This window comes from Lithobates pipiens, unplaced genomic scaffold (genome assembly GCF_037356315.1).
Source record: "Lithobates pipiens isolate NorthernLeopardFrog02 unplaced genomic scaffold, aLitPip1_a1.2 Scaffold_25, whole genome shotgun sequence".
Lineage (NCBI taxonomy): Eukaryota > Metazoa > Chordata > Amphibia > Anura > Ranidae > Lithobates > Lithobates pipiens.
The window spans coordinates 169267906-169294728 of record NW_027507787.1 but is presented as its reverse complement, the minus strand read 5'-3'; the positions used below and the strand labels follow the sequence as shown (position 1 = coordinate 169294728).

Sequence of the window (26823 nt, the reverse complement as noted above, 5' to 3'; positions counted from 1 at the left end):
CGTGCTGCAGCTCAGTTTCAGGGTCTTGGCAATCTTCTCATAGCCTAGGCCATCTTTATGTAGAGCAACAATTCTTTTTTTTCAGATCCTCAGAGAATTTATTGCCATGAGGTTCCATGCTGAACTTCAAGTGACCAGTATGAGAGAGTGATTGATTGCAAAAATTTAACACACCTGCTCCCCGTTCACACTTGAGACCTTGTAACTAACACTAACAAATCACATGACACTGGGAGGGAAAATGGCTAATTGGGCCCACTTTGGACATTTTCGCTTAGGGGTGTACTCACTTTTGCTGCCAGTGGTTTAAACATTAGTGGCTGTGTGTTAAGTTATTTTGAGGGGACAGCAAATTTACACTGTTATGCAAGCTGTACACTCACTACTTTACATTGTAGCAAAATGTAGTTTCTTCAGTGTTGTCACATGAAAAGATAATAAAATATTTACAAAAATGTGAGGGGTGTGTGTATATATGCATATATATATATATATATATATATATATATATATATATATATAAATATACCGTATTTATCAGCGTATAACACGCACTTTTTTTCCCCTTAAAAGCAGGGGAAAATCGTGGGTGCGTGTTATAAGCCGATCCCCCGCAGTTCTGAGCCTCGGGTGGCTTTCCGAGAGTGGCCAAAGGTGGCCGGAAGCCGCGGCCGAGAAGAGACGAAGGCGGCCGAAAGCTGCCGAGAACGGCCGAAAGCTGCCGAGTAGAGGCAAAGGCGGCCGAAAGCCACCGAGAACGGCCGAAAGCTGCCGAGAAGTTTTTTTCCTTAAAATTCCCTCCTAAACTTGGGGTGCGTGTTATACTCCGGCGCGTGTTATACACCGATAAATACAGTATATATATATATATAATATCTATATAATATAGCAAGGAGATGTAGGCAGGCCTAGCTGGTGGCTAGGCATGTTTGTATTCTGGGCTGGGGATTGGCTCAGGACAGGGCTGGGTGACTCACAGGTAGCATCAATGAGACCAGCCTGGGGTATTCTAAGGAGCCTTGACCAATCCCCAACTTTGATTAGCAGGGGGCAGACCTCCATAAATACCCAGGGTCAGCCCACCTGGGGGGAGTTGTTGGGTGGAAGATCTGGAGTGAGAGAGTATGGAGGCTGTCAAGGCCCACGGGGAGCGTGCCAGTCTGGGGGGGGGGGTGACCTTGGGCCTGGGCTCGGATGCAGCTAGGAGGAGAAGAGATACTGGAGGAGAGGCACATGAGAGAGCAAAGAGACAGAGGGAGAGAATACCGCTAAGAGACTCCAGAGAGGACAACTGGTCATAGCCAGGAGGGCTGGTGAGCGAATCACTGTCGGAGATCTAGGGAGGCATGTCCGAGAGAACTGGGAGTTGCAGTTTGAGATGGGCGCAGAACCAGAAAAGTGGACAGTGGGAACATCAGTGGAAAGAGGCAACTGTAGTAAGGAAGGCTGCCAAGACCTAAAGAGGGTTTACTAGGTTCAGTAACCGAGTTGAGGACATTTAGCACCGGAACTATTTCTACATTATATGGGCCTGGGGTTCCTGCCCGCAAAAGGCAATTCACTGAGGCCTGGCTGAGTTAGTGTCAGGCCCAACCATGTGGTGCTAGCTGGTCTGGAAATCTGCAGGAGTAACGGTCTCCAGCAAGGGAAGTGCTGGAGGAGTATGGTAAAGAGGTCTTAAGCAAGAGTTGTGCTGGAGAAAAGACTGGAGTGTACATACAGGAATGTAAATAGAAGTCCCAAGCAAGTTACACTGAATCTTTCAGGGCATCCCATAATTTCCTATTCCCATCCAAGTTAAATCCCCTCAATAGAAAAAAAAAAAAAAAAAAAAAAAGCTTATGGACTGTTCTATGTCTGAATAGTGCCTTTTCCCACCTTAATGTGACCCACAAACTGTACAATTCAATTGAAAAATAAACTGAAATCTTTTGGGAGGGGAAATAAAATAATGTGGTTGCATAAGTGTGCACACCCTCTTATATCTGGGGCTGTAGCTGTGTTCAGAATTAAGCAATCACATTTAAACTCATGTTAAATAGTAGTAAGTACACACCTGCCATCATTTAAAGTGCCTCCGATTGACCCCAAATAAAGTTCAGCTGTTCTAGTAGGTCTTTCCTGACATTTTCTTAGTCCCATCCTACAGCAAAAGCCATGGTCTGCAGAGAGCTTCTAAAGCATCAGAAGATAAATGGTATTAGTCAGTAGAAGGGTACAAAAAAATTCAAAGGCATTAGATATATATCATGGAACACAGTGAAGACAGTGATCATCAAGTGGAGAAAATATGGCACAACAGTGACCTTACCAAGAACTGGACATCCCTCCAAAATTAGTTAGCCTGCTAGGTTGAACAAAAAACAAAAACAAATAGTGTGTGCCAGGCTTTTCAGTCCATGAAGAACATAAGACATCATTGAAGTCCCTGAGAAACCAAAGAGACTATTGGAGTCCCCGAGGAACACACCAGAGATGATTCAGCCCAGTGGTTTGGAATGCATTGACCTGTATTCAGCTTGTACTGTACATACTGTGTAATAAGCTCCCCATATGACCGCTGGAAGTTGTGTTTCTTCAGGCTTACAGCATTCGTGATGAAGTGCTTCTATCAGGCTAAAAATTACGTATTCATCGATGACCAGATTCTCAGTCAGGCCGTGTCATGGCTGATTAATGACCAGAGGCCAGATGGATGTTTTAACAACAGAGGTAGACTGATTCACACTCTCATGAAGGTAAGGTAGGAAAACTCCTTGACTCTGGTTGACGGAGTTTAACTAGTAAGCAAATTGGAGTTTTTTGTTTTTGTATTGAATTCTGTGAATTGCCCTGCCCATGTGTGCCATGCTATATAGTAACATTGATTTGAACGAGTACCATTTTTATGTGCATGTTGGATTTGATATAGTTATACTGGACTATTTCAACTGCCTCCGTGCAATGCTGGCTTCTGTAGTGTCCCTATTCCAACTTAAAAAATGCTTAAAAGTATTGAGTATTTTGAATGCTTACTTGCAGCATTTTTACTTTCCATAAATGATTTTTCATTCACTTGTAATGTGCCTTGAAATTGTTAGTCCACTGTTTCAGAAAAAAATGAAAAAGTGAAATAACACCCTTCATCCTCACCTAGGGACATAGGGACACAGAGATGGACCAAAGTGGTTTAGATTGGTCAACAGCAGCACGTGAACTGATCTGATCCATCCCAGCTTCTTCATCACTTCCCTTGGCAGACTTGGAATCATATACATCTGCAAATGCCTCTAGATTAAAGGGGTTGTAAACCCTCAGCGTTTTTCACCTGCACACAATTTTCCTAGTTAAGCTCACTTGTTTCCGAATCTAGCCCAGCGTGCTCAATGGACATTTTTTTTTTGAGCGTACCATTAGATCGGTGGCCTTGTGTATATTCCCTTTGTTATCTGGCTGCGGCTGTGGGCAGGGATTTTGCGGATATCCGCGTCATTTCCTATCCCCGCTGCACTGTCTCCTGGGATCTCGTGTCATTCATCCCAGGAGTCAGTGCGGAGAGCTGCCGCGAAATCTCGCGGGATTTCAACTGACGTGACGCTTTACATCACAACGGGGGCGGGAACTTCCTAAGACGCCACCCGTTGTGATGGCAACAAAGACGTTTACGTCGCTCGGCGCAGTTACCACTGAGCATGCGCGGGAACCAGCAAGGAATGCTGGTACATCCACTGTAAGGGAACAAGGAAGTGATTGCTTGTGGGCTTCAAATGCCCACAAGCAAGATGAAAACTGCAGTGCATTATTTTTATGAATGACGATTTGACAGAAAAACGGACCTGGATACCGGAAAGGAACACTAAAATTGAGTCTCACTTTAGAAAGATAGTAATTTTAAACTGTTCAAAAAAAAATTGTGTGTGTAGATCCGCTTTAATGCATTCTGTGCATTAAGGTGAAAACCCTTCTTTACTGCAGCAGCCCCCCGAGCCCCCCTTATACTTACCTGAGCCCCGTAATCCCCGCTACGGGAATGAGCAAACCAGCTCCGGCCGGTGTCTCGTGTCCTGATTGGATAGATTGATAGCAACACAGCCATTGGCTCCTGCTGCTGTCAATCAAATCCAATGATGTGGGTGCTGGGGGGGTCGGAGCCGAGTCCTGCTGTCTGTGTCAACAGATGCAGCAGCGGGACACGGGAGCGCGCCCAAACGGGTGTCCCATAGGAGAGCGCTTCTCTGACAGGACACTCGAGAAGAGGAGGGACCCTAGAAGAGGGGTCACTCTGTGTATAAGCAACTGCACAGCGGAGGCAAGTATGACATGTCTGTTAAAAAAAAAAAAACAACTGAATCTTTACAACCCCTTTGTCTTATGCATTCAGTGTAGCACCAGATTCTGCTCTGCTCTATTGGTGGCACCAGATAAAGCTCTGAATCAGGGCCAGATCTACCCTACCTGTTCTGGTGGTGCATTAAAAAAAAGCAGGGGGCATACATCACATGACAGTGTAACTTGTGTGACAGAGATGCAGGGTACCGGTATCCCTTGTATACTTGACAAGCTTCTTTACCACATGTCATGACCCAGAAGTAATGTCTGACAGGTGGCGTGTAGGTGATACAGCAGTGAACAGGGAATACCAGTGTAGCACTTACCCCCGAAGGAGTGGCTGAATTTCATTCGGGCCTGCACTCTGCTAATGAACCTCCCCTCTGAATTGACTCAGTCCACTTGACACAGCTGTGGTGCAACACAATACAGTACAATATAATGTAATGCAGTATACCTGTATTGTAACCTCAGGATTCACTGGCTCCACCTGCTGGGAGAAAACAACACTCCACACATCTGGATACTTAACCAGATATATTTTACCGTAAATATATTTCAAAGGTGATTACAGTAATTGTGCTGTCACCTCAACATAGGACGACAGTACAATGAATTTCAACATAAACAATTACAAACAATAGGTATATATATATATATATATATATATATATATATATATATATATATATATACCTGGGAGCTCCCCCTACTTTTAAAGCTATGCGTGAGATCTCACTTGAAGTGCTTAGTCTTTGATCTTCTTGTCTTCGCTAGCTAAAGTAACTCTTTGTAATCCACAGATTAAAGTAAGTTAAGTTGAGGTAAAGGTGCTCCTGGTGTGCTTCAGCAGCTATGTTACAACACTTATAAATGTCAGAGTAGATAGGCTTCAACCTGCTCAGTGTCAGTTACTCGGCTCCTCCTTTGTGGAACTATAAATCCCAGGTGAGGCCTGTATATGCGTCTATCTGCATGCAAAAGTTAACAAACTGTGGGTTGTGACCCGTTCACCAACTGGATGGGAACTCCATGTAGTAGCTTCGGTCCAGTGACTGTAGCTTGCTCTTCTGTCAACTGGCTCTGTCACTCCTTTCCGCTATGCTGGGTGAACCCGATCCTCCGATGCTCAAACGAGTGTCTCTGGATTTCCCCAATCTGGTCACTGTGTTTCCTGCACCGTCAGTTCACTCACATAAGCTGTTGAGGTTGCGATCTGTGATGGCTGTAGGCCCCTTTTAACGGGAGGCTTCTGCACAGATCCTCATAGGCTGGCCAGGCGATCCCAAGAGACCTAAAATGGCCACTCGGGTTCCTTTTATGTCCTACCCAGCATGCACTGCTAGAGAAAGTGTTCATGGGTAGGTCATCAAGCCTCCTGGGTAAAAAGGTACAACCTTCTAAACAAAACAACAGTCACTTCCTGTATTGTGTTCAACACATAAGAAAAAACAAAGTTATCACAGTCCACTTCCTGCATTTGACCGCTAGATGGTGCCAAATACTAAGCCATAGAATTGTCCATAGGCTTACATTGTAGAACATTTACATCACATTAATAGTCGAAAATGTGTCAGCGCTACACCAGTATGTATTGGCTGTCATTAGGTTGGGATGATTAAATAGAACCTGTGCTCCCTTAGATCAGTTTTTTCTATCAGAACCACCGATACTAGGAACACAAGACCAACAACAATAGCGACCATATGTTCGTTGTCATGCTATTTACATTATGTCGTATATGCTTTATTTCAACCGGACACATTTCTTTGTACTTATGTTTATTGCAGTGGCTGCGACCTCAATTATGCTTTTGGATGTTATGCCTTTTATATTCAAAATAAAAACTTCATTATAAAAAAATAAAAATAAAAATCTGGGTCCCCGTTTACCCCAGGCGTCCCCATCAAAATGTCCCCTTACATCAACTGTCCCCATCTGAGTGCCCCCGTCAGAGTGATCCCTTACATTAACTGTCTAAATCGGAGTGCCTCTTACATCACTTGTGCCCCTTAGAGTTATGTCTTACATCATTTGCCCCTTACATCATCTACCCTCATCAGAGTGCCCCCCTTACATCATCTGTCCCCATTAGACTGGCTCCTGAATCAGTATATGTATTCTCAGAGACTTGGGGTGGGGGGTGCAGCATAAATCGAGGGGAGGGGGGGAAGGGTGCAGACCATCCCAGCAACCCCCTAGATCTGGGCCTGAACTTAATAGCTAACATAGTTACATAGTTAATCAGGTTGAAAAAAAGACACAAGTCCATGTAGTTCAACCAGTTGAAAAAAATAATAAATAGAAAACCTCCATGTTCAGATTCCTATAACTACAGTTGATCATAAAGTAGGAAAGTACAACGCTTGGTCCAAGTTGCTCCAGTGGGGGAAAAATAAATAAATTCCTGATCCCCCAGAAGGAATTTGGATATTCCCTGGATCAACAGTGCCTGATGTTATTACCTATAAATGTTAATTTTTTTAGTTATATTTTGTAAATTTTGGACTGTATTTGTACTTTTATATTTAACTCTGGCAATGCTATGTTCTCAGGGTGGAGTGAATGATGACCTGTCACTCTGTGCTTTCATTACATCTGCGCTACTAGAATATGGAAAACCCAAAGATGTAAGTATCTTGGAACATACAGTAGAAAAGATGTAAAATCGAATGTCTTTAATTTAATCTTTTCAAAAACTGACCAAGGGGAATTTTTTTGCTTAAGTGCTGTCTATTTTCATTCAGCAGAGTTGGTATCATCTGCTTGATGAGGTCTATGGCCCACTGTGTGTCCAGTTTTTGGGGAAAATGCATAAACTGAACCTGTGCTGTACTCATACAGGACAAAGCAACATGCCAAATTACTTGCCTCCCTGCCCTGCTTCACATACATTATATGCGTAAAAGGTTGTGGACACCCCACCATAACACCCATATGAGTTAGACCAGTGGTCATCAACCCTGTCCTCAGGGCCCACTAACAGGCCAGGTTTGCAAGATAACTTAAATACATCACAGGTGATCTCATTTGCTGCTCAGTGATTGTAGTATTCTAGTCTGCATCTCCCCAAGGTAATACATAAAACCTGGCCTGTTAGTGGGCCCTGAGGACAGGGTTGATGATCACTGAGTTATACCGCGCACACACGATTGGAATTCCGAACAGAAAAAGACCAATGAGAGCTTTTCATCATAAAATGCGACCATGTGTATGCTCCATCGGAATTTAGCTGTCCGAATTTCCACCAGCCAAAAATTGATAGGATGTTCTCGATTTTCCCAATGGAAAAACTTTCTATCGGTAATTCCTATCGTGTGTATGCAATTCCGACACGCCAAAAATCACGCATGCTCAGATTCAACTACGAGACAAAAGCTATTGGCTACTGGCTATTGAACCTCCTTTTTCTAGTCACGTCGTACGTGTTGTACGTCACCGCGTTATAAATGATCGGAATTTGATGTGACCGTGTGTAGGCAAGACAGCTTCAGCCAAATTCCGTCAGAATTCCGTTGGGAAAACCATCAGAGCTTTTTCCGATGAGAATTCCGATCGTGTGTATGCGGCATTAGACAGTCCATTCCAAAACCATGACTATTAATATGGAGTCCCCATCCCCACTTTGCTGGTATAGCAGCCTCCACTCTTCTGAGCAGGCTTTGTAAGAGCACCTGGCTCGCATTTAGCATTCTAATTCATCCCCAAGGTGTTCAGTAGGGTTGAGTCAGGGCTCTATACTGGGCACCTAAGTTTCACAAAATCAAACTGGTCAGACCATGTCTTCAGGGAGCTAGCTTTGTTTACAGGTACACAGTCATGCTGGAACAGAAAAGAATCTTCCCCAAAGTGTTGCCACAAGGTTGGAAGAGCACAATTGTCTACAATGTCTTTGTATACTGTAGTATTAACAGTACCCTTTACTGGAAACACCCAAATTCAATGCTTCAAATGTGGGATCCACATTATTTTGGCCATATAGTGTATGTGATGGAACGCCTGGCACCCAGCATGGGTGCTTCCACCAAACAGTGCCTCCTGCTCTCCAAACCCTTCTAGCATACTGAAAGCTAATACCTGCCCTTTTACCCCTGCACTAAATAACTAACATCGTACACAGACAAGATGTTGAAGTAAAACCAAAGGAATGACTGTTTATTATACAGAAATACATGTTTTTATACACTTCAAAAGTAGGTCAGTCACCACATGAACAATATAAACAAATATTACCCAAAACATCACCCAATGGTTAGATAATGAGGCAAAGTTCATACAAGGCTAATCCCATCATGTAGGACCCTCCAATAGTTAGCCAAATTTGCCAACAGACAGAAACAATAGGTGAGGCAATTAACTCCATTAACAATGGGAATTCACACTTAATGTCATGTACACACGACCGGACTTTTCGACGGACTAGGTCCGACAGTCTTCCCAACAGACTTTCGGCGGAGTTATGGTGGACTTCCTGAATGAACGGACTTGGACACACACAATCACACCAAAGTCTGACGGATTTGAATGTGATGACATACGACCGAACTAGAATAAGGAAGTTCATAGCCAGTAGCCAATAGCTGCCCTAGTGTCAGCTTTTGTCCATCAGACTAGCATACACACGAACGGATTTCTCGATCCGGTGGGAAAATTTAAAACATGTTCTATTTCTAAAGTCCGACGGATTTTTGGTAAGCAAAGGTCACCGGTAACACACCTCCATCCCTGTAATATGCAACAAAAAAAGAGAAATTCGCCCTGGGACTTTAGATGAGGTGAGCACCACTAAGCCAATAAAAGTAACAAGAGTAAGTACAGTATATGTTTTTATTCATTAAAAGTATTACAAGCATTATTGCCATCAAAGAAAACCACTTAGTACAAGGTACATAAAACTGGATTGAATAAAATAGGTAGTAGTAGTACAATTGTGTATGAACAATCACATAATATAACATACAAACATCAGGAGTACCCGACATGTTTCGCGAGTCCCAGCTCGCTCTTCAGGGGTAGATGTGTATGAATTGTACCTAAGGTGAAAGGATACAGTTTGGTATATGGTACATGTCAGATAATCTGGAGTAATATGTAAAATACAAGAGTAGTAACATGGACAGTTCTATATATAATATATAAGACTAGAGCCATGAATGACATGGACAAAGGACCAAGGGTCAAGTCCTGGGGAAAAAAGTGTGGGAACTCCCACCCAAGATCCACTCCCCCCACCAAAAAAAATAAATAAAAAATGATACGCTCATATGCACGAATGCTTCAAAAGTGGTATTTTTCATCAAATTTTTGTATTGTGTGTATGAAGCTTAACTGTTAGTACATAAAAAAACAATCCTCAATAAACATAAATATGGTAATTCTCTGAATAATCAGCATTCATTCAATTGTGCTTCCATGCAAATGTGAACATCATGTTCTGATCTTTATTGGGGAATGTTATTTTGTATATAGAGTGTTTATGTGGTGAGTTTTTACACTTTTCATTGAACAGAGTTTGGATAACACAGGGTTAAACAGAAAGGTCATTAATGAACTGCACATTATCTGGACAGAATGCTTGGGGAGATAGTGATGTGTTCCTGCTTAGGAGATGTAAGTCAGCTTGGGGAGCAGCAAACTCTGCAGGGCTTCAACACACACTCACTGCTATTCCAACCCTTCACATATTTCCACATAAACTTCCCTCCTGGCATTAAACTTTGCCAGGTATTGTGCTCAGCTTACCACCCCAAACTGATGTTCCTCCCTCAGCTCACCTCTCTCCCTACATGTCCTGTGAGCAGAATAGCTGTGCTCCTCCTCTGGGTTCTCTCATCATATGGCACTGAAGATAGAGTAGGGAGGGATTCAGCAGGACACACAGAGCAAGTATGCAGGAGACTGGGGGAGGGGATGAGGAGAGAGAGAATCAGGAGGGGCCGGAGGGGAGGAGCGCATCACGAGAGGTCTGACTAAATACAATCTCTTAGCAGCAGGGACCTGATCAACCCGTCAGCCTGCTGTGATTGACAGGTAGATTGAAGCGGAAGCTGTCATGGGGTCCCCTACTGGCAATGACTGAATGGTCAGGTGTGCGGCACTTACTATTGCGATCTGTGTTGGCGGCTGCTGGTGTAGCACCTGCCATACAGCTTGCATACTTCAAAGTCTTGCAGGACACGGCTGCTAATGGGAACGGAGTTCCTGTTGTGGAAAAAGTACAGGAACTCCGCTCCCATGCGTTCCTGCAGGACTTGAGCCCTGCAAAGGACTATAGGGAGATGTGGAGAAACACCAGAGAATGGCATGAGTGGAAATAAAGAAGGTGAGCAAAAAGACATGAAAAAGAAATGAAGTGCAAATATGGGAGAAAGTCAATGTGATCAAAGACAAGCTACAGGTGAGCACTTGAGGAAAACCCAATGAGTATACCTGAGTGAGATAGATGTATAATTGCATCAGTGGTGGATTCCAATAAGGGGCCTCCACAAGCATGAGTGTTTAGTGAAAGAAAAGCTGCAAATGAATCCATGGAGTGCTAGACCTCCAAGTTATATCCAGGAAGGGCTCAAGAGGCTCCGCCCCCAATGTCATGTGTGGATGGCAGGAAGGTGCACAAGCACTCCTATAGGCCATCCAGATGGTTCAATGCGTGCAGCCGTAACAACGTCCCAAAAACGCAGACATTGAGTGGCTGGCGCATGCACATGGCGTCGATGTGTAGGTGGCCCCACCCGCACAAAGGAGCAGATGGGGGCAGCAGGGGACAAGAAATCCCCCTTTATACTCATCGCAGCTCCCAAAGCAGAAACAAAGCTGCCAACAGCAAGAAGCAACACATCAAATGGGTAGGGATATGAGCCTTAGATTGAATGGTGTGTTAACCAGTACATTATAATGACGTAGAATGCAAGTATAGTGCATGTATTGGCAGAGGTGACAGCAGACCAGTTTTGGGCTGTGTGGGTGTCTTCCACCCGAATTCAATATAGCTGCAATGACATCACTCCCACGCATGCGCGTGGGAGCCGCCATTCATGGCACAGGGCTCTTAAGTAACAGCATGGGTGGCCATTCCTTCAGAGCACATGCGCCAGTGATGTCACTGGCTGAATGTACACTAAATATCTCCTAAACGCTGCACATTTAGGGGATATTTACACTACCTATAGGTAAGCCTTATTATAGGCTTACCTATGAGTAAGAGCAAAAGATGGAAGTTTACTTCCACTTTAAAACCTTCTGCAACATACTGATCATGCTAAAGCAGTGGTTCTCAACCCTGTCCTCAAGTACCCCCAGCAGGCCATGTTTGCGGTTTTTCCTTTATCTTGCACAGGTGCTTTAAATTGGAGTCAATAGCTTGGTATTTTGGACAGCCATTTTATCTAAGAGAAATTCCCAAAACATGTTGGGGGTACTTGAGGACAGGGTTGAGCTAAAGGGCCATGAACTGGAGGAATCATCATTTTTAATAGGGGTTCCCCAAGACTTATTTTAACAGTTCTTCAAAGGTAAAAGGTTTGAGAGAGGCTGTGCTAACCCTTCCCAACCTTATATTGAATAGTAATTAGATCACTCTAGTGCCACATCCATGTGGATAGAAGGGTGTATACATGAAAAATGGTCAGACTTTGGAGGCACCATGGGACAATTCAAATATAAAATGTATATTTCTTTTATAGGAAAACAATAAAGAAAACATGTGAAATCATGTGTGACTAAAATCATTCATGGTAAATATACCAATTGCATAAGCAGTATACAAAAGTACATAGTGCATCTCATTGGTCTCATTAGCTATTGTACAAGTACGTCTTCATGAGTCAACGTATTTCACTTGTCTGCTTTCTTAGGATTTGCAAAGAGACAAAGTTCACTATGTAAGTAGAGAGGACAGCCTACAATTTACATAAATTAACACAGTAAATATACATATCAATCACTCTCTTTATAAATGTGCATCAATAAGTAGCATACACTCTATTACCAAAAGTATTGGGACACCTGCCTTTACACGCACATGAACTTTAATGGCATCCCAGTTTTAGTCTGTAGGGTTCAATATTTATTTGGCCCACCCTTTGCAGCTATAACAGCTTCAATGCCTCGGGGAAGGCTGTCCACAAGGTTTAGAAGTGTGTCTATGGGAATGTTTTACCATTCTTTCAGAAGTACATTTGTGAGGTCAGGCATTGATGTCAATGAGAAGACCTGGCTCACAGTCTCCACTCTAATTCATCCCAAAGGTGTTTTATTGGGTTGAGGTCCAGCCCCTGTGCAGGCCAGTCAAGTTCTTCCACCCCAAACTCGCTCATCTATGTCTTTATGAACCTTGCTTTGTGCACTGGTCCAAATCATTTGGTGGAGGGGGGATTATTGTGTGGGGTTGTTCTTAAGGGGTTGGGCTTGGCCCCTTAGTTCCAGTGAAGGAAACACTTGAAGGTGTCAGCATACGATGACATTTTGAACACATTTTATGCTCCCAACTTTGTGGGAACAGTTTGGGGATGGCCCCTTCCTGTTCCAACATGACTGCACAGAGCAAGGTCCATAAAGGCATGGATGAGTGAGTTTCGGGTGAAGGAACTTGACTGGCCTGCACAGAGCCCTGACCTCAACTCGATAGAACACTTTTGAGATGAATTTGAGCGGAGACGGCGAGCCAGCTCTTCTCGTCCACATCAGTGCCTGACCTCATAAATGCGCTTCTGGAAGAATGGTCAAACATTCCCATAGACACACTCCTAAACCTTGTGGACAGCCTTTCCAGAAGTGTTGAAGCTGTTATAGCTGCAAAGGGTGGACCAACTCAATATTGAACCCTCTAGACTAAGACTGGGATGCCATTAAAGTTCATGTGTGTGTAAAGGCAGGCCTTCCAATAATTTTGACAACATAGTGTATGTTCTCACCTTGCCTGTTTGAGCGAGCACGTGCCTCTAAAGTCCAACCATTTTTTATGCATCTGTCCAACCTTATAATGTTTAAAATTGTTTGGGCTGGAGTTGTTTAAAAGAAAATACTTAAAGAGATAACTGGATGTTGATTCTTCTGTTTGGAAACCAGGATACCACGTTGGGCCCTGCTCTCTCCTGCCTCAAAGACAACATCAGTGGCACTTCCAACACATACACCCTGGCTCTAATGGCATACACATTCACCCTGGCCAATGACGTGACCACACGGCAGACGCTTCTGAACAGGCTCTACCTGCTTGGTCAGTCTACAGGTAATGTGCTAGAAGGGGTAAGATTACATCTCACGTATGTTTGTTATTTGTCACGCCAGGGCTGTATGGCACTCTGGGGCTAGTGCCTAGGGGCAGATCCAGACCTCGATATGTACAAATGCTAAAGCAGGCCATACATGGGTCAAATTCCAAAATGATTTTCTTACGAAAATCCTAACTAAGAATTTTCCTTCAAATGTCACACCATTAATGGCTGCAACAGTGACTGATCTTTGTGCGGCCATCGAATTTGGGTGATTGGGCAAAATTTTTGGAAAAACAAACAAATTTCTAATCAATGATGGGAGAATCGTACGAAAAATATAATTGAAAAATAAATGCACATGAGCTGTGACCTGGAGAGAAAACCTGGAGAGAAAAGAAGATTCCGGCGACGAAAACTCTTTTCTGTAGCAACATGAGGTGAAATTGAAGGCTTGGTTGGTCGAGTTTCGAAATCAATGGTGGCGCCATCAGATCACAAAACGCACTAAAATTCCAATTTCGAAAGAAAATTTGTTTGAAATTGGCTGGCTTTAGAGTATTCAAAGGTCTCTTTATAGCTCAGGAAACATAAATCCGTCTCTTGCCTGGTCATAATTTCCCCTATTGCAAGACCAGGTGCAAGTTGCTAACATCCCATGATAATGTAGACAGGGCCAAAACCCCCATAGGACTTGGGACTTTAAAGGGCAACTATTACAACAAAATTATAGAATTAAAAAATATGAATTTATTGTAACGAGACTAAAATAGTAAAGTTTAACCACATGCTTACGGGGCACTTAAACCCCCCCTCCTGCCCAGACCAATTTTCAGTTTTCAGCACTGATGAACTTTGAATGACAATTGCACGGTCATACAACATACGTACCCAAATTAAAGTTCTATCATTTTTTTCACACAAATAGAGCTTTCTTTTGGTGCAAAAACAATCAAGCGATGGTGTTGCGCTCCAATGTGAACTGTGATAATATAAATACCCACTTACAACGTGGATACGGATATGGGACAAAAAAAGTCACTTCCGGTGACGTTTTTACCATCCGAGCTTGCTGCTCGTTTGTATAATATGCACTGTTGCTAGTTTTAAATGTGAGTACCCTATTTTTTGCTTTATGTTGAATAAACTTACTTTCAGTGTTAAACATACTACACCAGAGAGCCTCTCCTATGTTTCTCTACTTTACCTGCTTGACACACTGAGAGCAAACCACTCTGCTGAGTACCTGTCCCTGGAAACAAGCTGTGACCCTTTATGTGATCTACTACTAAGAAGAAAGGAAAGAGGCTCCTTCCCCTCTGCCCCAGAGTGGCCCACTGGCTTTAATATATGCTGCTTACCTTGCAGCTGTAAGGTAATAAGTTAGTACACCTGCGGGTGACATTTCTTACCGAAGATTCACCTATAGTCACTGTGTCACCCTACTGATGCTACCCAACATCCTGCACCTTGCACTTTAATACTAAGGTAATTTTTCTTCTTTGTTGATATGAGCTGATGAGGCAGCACTGGTGAGCACTGATAGGCTGCACTGGTGGGCACTGATGGGCATTGATAGGCACAGTTAAGGCGGCACAGATAGGCACAGATAAGGCTGCACTGATGGGGACAGATAAGGCGGCACTGATGGCCACTGATAAGATAGCACTGATGGGCATTGATAGGTACCACTGATAGGTGGCACTGATGGGCACTGGTAGGTGACACTGATGGGCAGCACTGTTGATGAGGCAATGATTGTTGGCACTGATGGGTGGCACTTTGGGCACTGATGGGTGGGCACTGTGGGCACTGATGGGTGGGCCTGTTGTCTCGATGTCCTTCTCACAGCCGCCGGTGACAGGATTTTTCTTTCTCCTCACGCTGTCAGCGCAAGGAGAAAAAATAGCCTATTACTGGCTTTGTTTACATCACAGGATCAGCTGTCATTGGCTGACAGCTGATCACGTGGTAAGGGGTCAGGACCGTCCCTTTACTCCGATCTGTGATACAGTGAGTCTCATAGACTCGTTGATCAGAGCGCGCTGCGTGCGCCCTGCAGGGGGCGCACAGGCCGCTCGGGTGCGGGAGGACATCAATAGAAGTACTCCCAGCAAAGTATCTGAAGCAGTTAAAAGATTTCAACAATGAATAGAACACAAAATTATACAAAAGTAGAAAAGACACAGCTTTATTCTACAACCAACATATTCATCGATGCAAAAGTTATAGATTTGTTTGCTGTCTAGATGCTACAATTAAGGCTGTTGCCAAAACGCATCAGCTGTTTTGCTTTTCACTTTTTGTAACCAACTATTAAAATCGCTATATGGACTACAGAGTTGCTGGCTCAATTATTTTACCTTCTGCTGTAGTGTGAAAGGACACACTGACCCTGAGCACCTGAAAGAAGATCTTGCAAACTGGATTATAATTATGTGATTACATGTTTGTGGAGTAATAGTTGCTCTTTAAGGTCCCAAATCCTGTGGGGGTTTCTGTCTTGTCTTCTCTTGTCTGGTGGTCTGTACAGTTGAAAAGTAGTTCTCATTAAACAGACCCCATGCGACCGCCAAAGAACAGAAAGACATCACTGTTTAACTGTGCCTAGGGCAATGAGTTCTTGAAACCACGACCCTGTACCACAGTGGTTGTAAAGTCTAATTTTTTTCCTATAAAAAAAACAAACATGTTCTACTTACTTGCTCTGTTGCAGTGGATTTACACAGAGCAGTGCAGATCCTCCTCTTCTTGGGTTCCTCTTCTTCTGTAATCCTGGCCCCTCCCTCCTGTTCAGTGCCCCCACAGCAAGCGGCTTGCTATGTGGGGCACCCGAGTCACAGCTCCCTGTGTCCATTCAGACATGGAGCCCCGACCTGGCCTCTCCCCTTCCTCCTCTGATTGAGTAGCTGACTTTGACAGCAGTGGCAGCCAGTGGCGACGCTGCTGTGTCTCAGCCAATCCGGAGGGAGAATCTCGGACAGCTGAGACCCTCGTGGACATCGCTGGACAGAGAGGGACCTCAGGTAAGTATTAGGGGGACTAAGATAAAAAACCTTCTGCCTTTACAACCACTTTAAGGTTATTCACCTTAATGCATTCCATGCATTAAGGTGAAAAACCTTCTGTGCTGCTTTTTCTTACCTGAGCCCATGGATGTGCATGAGCGACCCCAGCTGCTGTCTCTCTCCTCATTGGACAGATAAATAGCAGCAGGAGCCTTTGCATTCAATCAAATTCTGTGACATGGGAGCGGGGGCAGAGTCCCGCTGTCTGTGTCAATGGGACTTGGGAGCGAGCACACATGGGTGCCCCCCATGGAAAGCGGCTTTCCATGGGGCACCCGATGAAAAGAAGGGGCTTGGAGCGCCAGCGGGCAACCCCAGAAGAAGATGATCAGGGCTGCCCTGTGCAAAATCATTGAGGTAAGGTAAGTATAACATGTTTGTTATTTTAATACAAAAAAATAAAAAGCTTTACAACCCGTTTAAATATTTTTGTGCCATGAATCATATTTTTATGATTGAGAGTTTAACCTCTTGAGTCCCAAGTTCTGTTTTAAAGCAGACCCTGAACTCAACAGCTGTGACAGGTCATGGCAGCAATCTATGTGGATTCATTGGCCATCAATGACTGTCAGCCCAGGTTCACACTGACTACAGGAATGATTTCATGCCCGCATGTCAGTCCTGATTTCGGGGGCGATTTCAGAGACATCTGAATGGGTTTCTGCACAGATGTCAATGGAAATTCCACACCGAAATCATCACCAAAAGTAGTACAGAACTACTTTTGGAAATCGGTGTGGTGCCGCAAATGCAGCTTTGCACCAATTAGGGTGGTGCAATTGCTGCCGATTTGGCATACGATTTGATATGTCACTAATGTGAACCAGGGCTAATGGTCCAGCAATAAGGAGCCCAGGAGATTTGTAAAAATACAAAGACGAATAATTAAAGCCTAAACAGAAGCGTGGAATAAAAAAAAAAAAACGACTTGTCCAAGGGCCTAAATTGGTGTCCCGATTTACTTGTCCCTCATGACAATCTACTTGTCCTGATAAGTAAATATGAAGGGTTAATTTTTTTTATTAAGCAGAGGTTCTTTTTGGAATGTCCTGGGCTTTTAACAAAGATGGCTTAAACTTTTAATGTTTTTAACATTGCAATGTTTATCTCCTCCTCACCTCCCTGCCTGTCTCCAGCACCACATCCAGGGACTGGCAGGGAGGGGAGAGACCTTGCAGTGTAAAGGGGAGTATTGAGCTCTCTTACCGCTTAGTAGAAGCACTATCGTTCACACCTCATTCACAACTGGGCATTTGGGATGATAACAGAATCGCTGAGATTCTGCCCAGGATCTCAAAACGCACTACAATCACAAAATGCAGGATCGGGTGTCATTATTTTCAGTGGTACCTAAAACGCAAATCTGTTTTACCACTAAAAAGGAGCATGAGCTTCTTTTGGGCGACAAGCTTTATGTAATGCGATTCACCGTGATTGTCACACTATTAATCGCAGCAAAACTGCACCATGTTTTAGGTGCTATTGAATAACAGTAATTCTTCTGCAATCCCAAAACACCTAGGTGTGGATGGAGCCTAAGCACTGTTTCACACATATTCAATTCTGGATGCATTTTTAAATGCAGAGATTCACATAACAGGCTAGATATTATGTGTTTCTATTGAGGTGGTTTGCACAGATGCGCTCCTCACGCATTGCGTTTTAAGTGCGATTACGAAAAGGGTTCTGTACGAGTTTGTCTCAACCTTATTTTATTAAAGTTTTCAACTATATAGAACATAAATTAATTTACAGTGTGCAAAGAAGGTGCATTTGTAATAAACATCTGCAAATATATTCACTTTACAATGTACACCTGCTGTAAACCAAGGATGTACTTTCCCTAATTATAAAAAATGAACTATATCAGCATTTAGTGTAGTTCAAGTGTTAGACCCCTTTCACACGGGGGCAGCAGCTGGGTTTGTGGTAAAGCGCTGCGGTTTTAGCAGAATTTTACCGCTGTTTAAGCGGCGCTTTTCGGCCGCTAGCGGGACAATTTTAACCCCAAAGAAAGGGTTAAAAACTCCTTTGTTGCATCGCTTTTCAGATGCTTAGCAAGTGCTGCCTATTCATTCCAATTGGCAGGAAAATTTGGGAGCGCTAAATACAGCGCTACCAACCCTCCCCGAAGATGCTGCTTGCAGGACTTTTTGGAACGTCTCGCAAGCGCACCGCCCCAGTGTGAAAAGATATACTTGAATGAATGAAAGGTGGTTTTCAGGCGCTTAGCAGAGGCTATTTTCAGAGCTAAAGCGCCTGAAAACTGCCCCAGGGTGAAAGGGGTCTTGTAGTTAAAGTTGAAATAGTTCAAATTTTCCATACTCATATTGCAGGGCACATCTATGTGTGAGTTATTCACATTACACACACTAAGAAAAAGGACAAGAAAAAGAGAAAGAAACGGGAATGAATATATATATATATATATATATAGAGAGAGAGAGAGAGAGAGAGATATTATAATCGATTATAAGGGAAGTGTTAGAGAGATTAGATTCTTATTTTATAATCATTTAATGAAAGCTTGCATGAGATTGCTTATAAGTAGTAGAATTTCATATTAACCAATATATATTTTATGTTATATCGTAGATATAGAAAGTCTTGAACTTTAGATGACCTCTCTACTTTATGCTGATATTTTTACTGTGTGAAAGTTCATTAGGATAGATTCAAGATATACAGGATTGTCTTGAGTCCTTGAAATGCATATAAATCACAGAGATAAGAAAAGTTCATCACAGGTGGTTTAGAAATAATTATGTGGAATATGGTGAAAGCTTTATGTACAGTACATTAATTAAGTTTGACAGGGTCAAACAAAGGTCTGCTTGAGCCCTCATTAAAACTGTTAAAACACATTGAATGTAAAGTAAATAGTAAATATATATATATATATATATATATATATATATATTTTATTATGTAGATAATACAGTACTTTTTTGTGAAACCCATATATGTATACATGCACATAGAATTGTGTAGTGAGAAACAATAAGACATAACACATTTGGTGGGGTTATTGAGCTCATTCTCCCAAAGTCATAAATCTGTTATCCTTGAAGTTTTATCAGGACAAGGAGGATTTGATTATTTGATTTAAACAGCTGGGTGCCATACTGTCTCTACACAGGTGTTTTTAGTTGGACAAAACCAGTTATAAATCACTTTAAAGAGCATATAGGAATTCTGATAATGAATACGTTTGGTTGTAGAACAGGTGTCAGATTTATGGTTAGTTACATTGACGTAGATCTTAGCAATCAATCATATCTAGGAGAGTTGGCTAAGATAAGGCTTGTGAAAGGGTATATAAATGCAAGTTTTACAATTGTTAGACAGACAAGTCAGATAGGAGCTCATAAGGCTGAACCAGGGCCGTTTTTAACGCAGGGCAAAAGGGGCAGCTGCCCTAGGCCCTGTCATTGTTGTGGGGCCCAAACAGCTGCCTCATACTTGCCAATAGGGATGAGCCGAACACCCCCCGGTTCGGTTCGCACCAGAACTTTCGAACGGACCCCAAATTCGAACGAACGTTAGAACCCCATTGAAGTCTATGGGACTCGAACGTTCGAAATTAAAAGTGCTAATTTTAACGGCTAATATGCAAGATACTGTCCTAAAAAGGGTTTGGGGACCTGGCTCCTGCCCCAGGGGACATGGGTCAATGCCTAAAATGTTTTTAAAAATGGCCGTTTTGGCGGGAGCACTGATTTTAATGACGATTAAAGTGAAAAAAAAAGTGAAATATTCATTTAAATATGGTGCCTGGGGGGTGTCTGTAGTATGCCTGTGAAGTGCCACGTGTTTCCCGTGTTTAGAACAGTCCCTGCACAAAATGACATTAAACGGAAATAACACCATTTAAAACTGCTTGCGGTTTTAATGTTATATCTGGTTCCTGCAATATGGTTGACAATCATTGAGAAAAATGGCATGGGTAGCCCTCCCTGCCCATTACCAGCCTATTTGGGTCTTGTACGCATATTAAGGGGAACCCCGTACCCATATTAAAAAAAGGAAATGCGTGTGGCCCCCAGGCCCTATATACTCAGAACAGCAGTATACAGGTGGTGCAAACAAGACAGGGACTGTGTAGGTTTGTTGTGTTAAGTTGAATCTGTTTGTAATTTTCAACTGGTACATTTTTAAAGTGTAGCTCCAGTCAAAAAAACTATTTTAAAGCTTTTTGGAAAACATAGGGAAGGGTTATCATTTTGTCGTCCATCTTTTTTCATCTCACTTGCTGTTGTCTCCTTCCGTTTGCAAGTAGGAGATGTTTGTAAATTGGATGTTTGAAAGTAGGGGCCTGCCCTATATGCTCTGCAGAAATGGCGGAACAAGGTGTTGGTTTTGCCACAACATTGTAAGCCCTCAAAGTGACTCTTGGTGGGCGCTGGAGCGCCCTGCTGTGAACGATTATATCAAGAATTGTAATTACATGCCATTGTTGAACAGTGGTAGAAAAATTGACCTTTGGTGGTTGTGGTGCTGGTGCCACAACACTATAAGTCCTCACCGTTACTCTGGGTGGGCACAGGAAGGGGCCCTCCTGTGAAATATTATATCAAGAATTGTAATTACATGTCCCTGTTAAACAGGGGCAGAAAAATTTGGCCTTAGGCACTGCTGCTGGTGCCACCACACTGCAACCTCTTCCATATACTCTAGTTTTATTGCAGGAATTAGCCCTGCTGCAAAGCATTGCATCAAAAATTGTAATTAAACGCCCCTGTTAAACAGGGGCAGAAAAATTGGGCCTTAGGCACTGGTGCTGGTGCCACCACACTGCAACCTCTCCCATATACTCTTGTTTGATTGCAGGAATTAGCCCTGCTGCAAAGCATTGCATCAAAAATTGTAATTAAACGCCCCTGTTAAACAGGGGAAGAAAAATTGGGCCTTAGGCACTGGTGCTGGTGCCACCACACTGCAACCTCTCCCATATACTCTTGTTTGATTGCAGGAATTAGCCCTGCTGCAAAGCATTGCATCAAAAATTGTACTTAAACGCCCCTGTTAAACAGGGGCAGAAAAATTGGGCTGATGGCATCAACCAGAACCAGAAATGTTCTTCCAACATATCAGCGGAGGAGGAAGAGGATAGACAATCAACATAACAGGACAGTCACTCAGCATCAGCATAGGCAGTCTTGAAGGGATGTGGTATTTCAAAACAAATTATTCGGTTACATCAGCTTCAGGTGCTTGGTAGCTGTGGGTGATCCAAGACTGATTCATCTTGATGAAGGTCAGTCGATCAACTGATTCGGTGGACAAGCGCACCCTGTGATCGGTAACTAAGCCACCAGCAGCACTGAAGGTGCGTTCCGAAAGAACGCTGGATGCAGGACAGGCCAGTAGCTCAATTGCATACTGTGCAAGCTCTGGCCAGTGATCCATCCTCAAGACCCAGTAAGCCAGAGGATTTTCGGTGGGAAAGGTGTCCAAGTCTGACCTTGCCCCTAGGTATTCCTGCACCATGTAAATCAGACGCTGGCGATGGGTGCTGGAACCGATCATACCTTGGGGCTGCGGACTAAAAAATTGTCTGAAAGCATCAGTCAAACGGCCACCTTCTCCACCGCTCCTTCTGACCGATGCCTCAGCAACACGTTGTCCAGGACCAGGAGTTTGTAACCTCCCAGTCTCTGGGAACGCGTTGCACAGACCTTTCTGCAAGGCCTCCCGGAGATGTCTCATCCTCTGCTCCCTCTGCGATGGCAAGATAAGGTCGGCAACCTTACCCTTGTACCGTGGATCAAGGAGAGTGGCCAGCCAGTAATGGTCCCTCTCCTTGATCCGAAGAATACGAGGATCCTTCCGCAGGCTTTGCAGGATCAGGGAGGCCATGCAGCGTAGGTTAGCTGAGGCATTCGGTCCGGAGTCCTCTGGGTCACTAAGGACAACATGATCCGCAGCTACCTCCTCCCAGCCACGTACAAGTCCACGTGTTTCTTGGGACTGTAAATCATCCCTACAGGACTGCTGCTGCTGCTGCTGCTGATGCTGAGTGCCAGCCTCCACCCCCATGCTGACACAATCATCCTCCTCCTCCTCTTCCTCCTCCTCATCCTCTTCCTGTGTGATGGGTGGCACAGCAGGAACACTGTCTGGATAAAGGGGGCCTTGAGAGGCAAGGAAGTCCTCCTCTTTCTGCTTCTGTTCTGCCTCAAGTGCCCTGTCCATTATTCCACGCAGCGTATGCTCCAAGAGGTGGACAAGAGGTACAGTGTCACTGATGCATGCACTGTCACTGCTCACCATCCTTGTGGCCTCCTCAAACGGTGACAGGACAGTGCATGCATCCCTGATCATGCCCCACTGGCGTGGTGAGAAAAAACCAAGCTCCCCTGATCCTGTCCTGGTGCCGTAGTCGCACAGGTACTCATTGATGGCCCTCTGCTACGTGTGCAGCCGCTGCAGCATGGCCAATGTTGAGTTCCATCTGGTGGGCATGTCACATATAAGGCGGTTCTTGGGCAGGTTCAACTCCTTTTGGAGCTCAGCCAGCCGAGCACAGGCATTAAATGATCGGCGAAAATGCACACAGACTTTCCTGGCCTGCTTCAGGACATCCTGTAAGCCGGGGTACCTGCCCAAGAACCGCTGCACCACCAGGTTAAGGACGTGAGCTACACAGGGCACATGGGTCAGTTGTCCCTGTCGGAGGGCGGAGAGGAGGTTGGTGCCATTGTCGCAAACCACCATTCCTGGCTTAAACCACCTCTCGGCCTGCCCCTGCAGAGCTGACAAAACATCCGCCCCAGTGTGGCTATTGTCCCCCAAACAAACCAGCGCAAGCACGGCATGGCATTGTTTTGCCTGCGTACTTGCGTAGCCCCTGGAACGCCTACGGAGCACCGCTGGTTCTGAGGACAGAGCACTGGAAGAGGCCATGGAGGAAGAAGAAGAGGAGGGGGTGGAGGAGAGAGGTGTGTCACAACCAATAGTAGCATTTTGGAGGCGTGGTGGCGGAACAACCTCCAACACTACTGCACCTTGTCCTGCATCCTTCCCAGCTGCCAGAAGAGTGACCCAATGGGCCGTGAAAGACAGGTAACGTCCCTGTCCATGCCTGCTGGACCATGAGTCAGCGGTAATATGCACCTTACCGCTGACCGCCCTGTCCAGCGAGGCAAGGACATTGCCTTCCACATGCCGGTAGAGAGCCGGAATCGCCTTCCGTGAGAAAAAGTGGCGTTTGGGGACCTGCCACTGAGGAACCGCACATTGTACAAACTCACGGAAGGGGGCCGAGTCTACCAACTGAAAAGGCAGCAGTTGAAGTGCTAGCAATTTAGCCAAGCTAGCATTCAACCGCTGGGCATGTGGATGGCTGGGAGTGAACTTCTTCCGCCGGTCCAGCAGCTGGGGCAGGGACATTTGTCTGCTATAATCGGACGTGGGTGTACCGCTAGCAGAGTTCCCGGAAGCACTTGGCTGTGACACACCTAATTCTACACCTTCATTCCTCTCAGAGCAGGTTTCAGAGAGGACTGAAGGTCTAGTGGGGTTGGAGATGCCAGCTGATGAGGAGCAAGGAGAGGTCCGCTTTGTTCTTTGGTGTGGGTCTTTGAGGTACGCTTGCCAACGAGCTGCATGGCAGGTCAACATATGTCTGGTCAAGCATGTGGTGCCCAAGCGGCTGATGTTTTGGCCACGTGAGATACGCTTGAGACATATGTTGCAAATAGCAGCGGTGCGATCTGATGCACTCGTCTCAAAAAAGGCCCACACCAAAGAACTTTTAGAATAACGCGCAGAGGCAGCGCTCTGCACAGGCGGAGCTCTGCGGTGTGATTCAGTCGGTGTGCTGCCCCTAAGCTGGCCCCCGGGGGGCATCCTGCCTCGTTGAACATGTGCCTCCTCCTTCTCCTCCTCCTCCTCCTCCCTCCTTCCAGGCACCCACGTGGAGTCAGTGCCCTCATCATCCCCTCCCTCTTCATCGCTGTAGCAAACCTGGCAGTATGCTGCAGCTTGTGGAACATGACTGCCAGATTGCTGTCCTTCTTGAGCATCCCCTCTGTCTGCGCTCACGCTACTGCCTTCCTCTAGCTGAGTGTCATCATCAGAGCCCACCAAACACTGGGCATCCTCCTGGAGCATGTACCCAACACTGTGCTCAAAGAGTTCAGGAGACTCCTCAGGAGGACGTGGTGGGTCTAGGGAAGGAGTCACTGATGATGACATTGAGAGGAGGGAAGACGATGCGTTGGCAGCTGCTTTGCTACTACCCTGAGACTGGGTGAGAGAGGATGAGGAGGATGAAGAGGGCTTGGTCATCCACTCTACCAAGTCGCTGGCATGTTGCGGTTCAACATGTCCAGCTGCCGAAAAGAAGGACAAGCATGTCCCATGGCCACGTGCTGATGACAATGCACCGCGTCCACGACCAGCACTGTTGTCTCTAGACACAGAGCCTGCTTGCCCTCTTTTATCGGCTCGCGCCTGTCTGCCTCTCCTTGCTGGCCTTCCAGACATGGTAATGGCCTGAAGGGAGTTGGGTAAAACAGCAGTTGGGTAGTGTATATTGTGCTGGAGGCACACAACACCCACTAACTCCTGCAGATGCCTTTATTATAGAACACCAGAGATAAAGGGGTATATAAAGATGTATACTGTGCTGTGCTGGAGGCACACACAACTTCCAATAACTCCTTCAGATGGCAAGTGGGCTCAAATAGAGAACAGCTATGTAGGTGGATATAGCGGTATGTACTGGGTACAGAGCACGCAGACAGCACGCACTATCTCCTAACACTACTGGGTACAGAGCACGCAGACAGCACGCACTATCTCCTAACACTACTGACTGCAAGCTCTATTATAAAAGATAGATCACTAGCTATATAGGTGAGGTGAATATAGCGGTGTATACTGCGGTCAGGGCACGCAGACAATAACCACTACACAACAGCAAGATAGAAAATCGTCCGAAAACGATCGGTGTGTACTGTGTTGAAGGTACACAGAACACCCACTGCTTCAGACGCCAACACACTACACGAGGCCGCCGCGATGGCGGCCTTATATAGTGTGGGGCGTGCACTACACAGCCTGAGCTATGATTGGCCACAGGCATCCTGCCTGTGGCCAATCATGGCTCTCCTCGCTGCTGTCGCTGCGATTGGCCAAGCATGCGGGGTCACAGTGCATGCTTGGCCAATCATGAGCCAGCAATGCACTGCGCCATTGCAGTGCATTGTGGGCCGTGATCGCCACGCGAATTTGACGCGAACGGACCAAAATGTTCAGATTTCGCCGAACGAACCAACAGCCAATGTTCGAGTCGAACGTACATTCGACTCGAACACGAAGCTCATCCCTACTTGCCAACTATCCTGATTTAAATTCCCTTGTCCCTTGAGGTTTAGTCCTGTGTTGTGTCCCAATATCTCAGTGTGAAGTGCTGCTACTAATGCTGCTCAGCTCTGCCCTATTGTGTACAGATGACTCACCTGCAGACCCTGTGTTTACATGTAAATAACCGGCATGGGGAAATAGTGGCGGCATTCATATGTAAATATCAGCGGTTGGCGACATTGATATGTATATCATGCCCCCCTGAGGTCATATCCACAGTAATCTCTAGCAACCAATCAACAAGCAGAAATCATGTGCTGTAACCTCTAGCAACTAATTATTGAGCCGCGCTGTAACCTCTAGCAACCAGTCAGTGAGCGATAATGATATATTAACCTCTGGCAACCAATCACAATAGCTGCCTGATCTGATTCAGTAAACTGATTTTGAGTCTAACCGCTAATTATTGTATGTCTCAGAGCAAGTGGAGAGCGAAACTGCATGGGGGGGGGGCCCAAGAAAAGTTTTGCCCAGGGTCCAATCAATATTAAAGACGGCCCTGGGCTGAACTCTATGTATGCTGCCCTATTGCACGAGTCATAGAGGTCAGAACCAGTGAGCAATTATCTGTTCAGATAGGTGTCTATCAGGCTGACTGTTTGTCTATGCAGCCCTATTGCACGGGTGACAGGCAGTCAAAACCAATAGGCAAATATATGTCCTTTTGTTATAACTTGTCTCCTCGTATGAGTCAAATAAAGAAAACTTCTTATCTTGATCCAGAGTGTGGTCTCAGGTGAATTTTGCTCACAGGAAGTAACAAAAAAAGGGGAGGGGGCAGAGTATAAACCAGGATAGGAGAGCAGGGAGTATCAGGCACACTCTAGCATGGCTAAGTGGAAATGGTGGTAGGATTTTTTTTA

At 44.9% G+C, this 26823-nt stretch overlaps 1 protein-coding gene across 1 annotated transcript in view; it reads left to right on the top strand.

Moving 5' to 3' along the window:
* Window positions 1–26823, top strand: part of LOC143929793 (alpha-2-macroglobulin-like protein 1) — a 198952-nt gene that overhangs the window by 159999 nt on the left and 12130 nt on the right. Inside the window, exons 20-22 of the mRNA XM_077453770.1 lie at window positions 2582–2738; window positions 6864–6938; window positions 13375–13537. Of these exons, the coding sequence (XP_077309896.1) occupies window positions 2582–2738; window positions 6864–6938; window positions 13375–13537 (395 nt within the window). The remainder of the gene's footprint in view (window positions 1–2581; window positions 2739–6863; window positions 6939–13374; window positions 13538–26823) is intronic.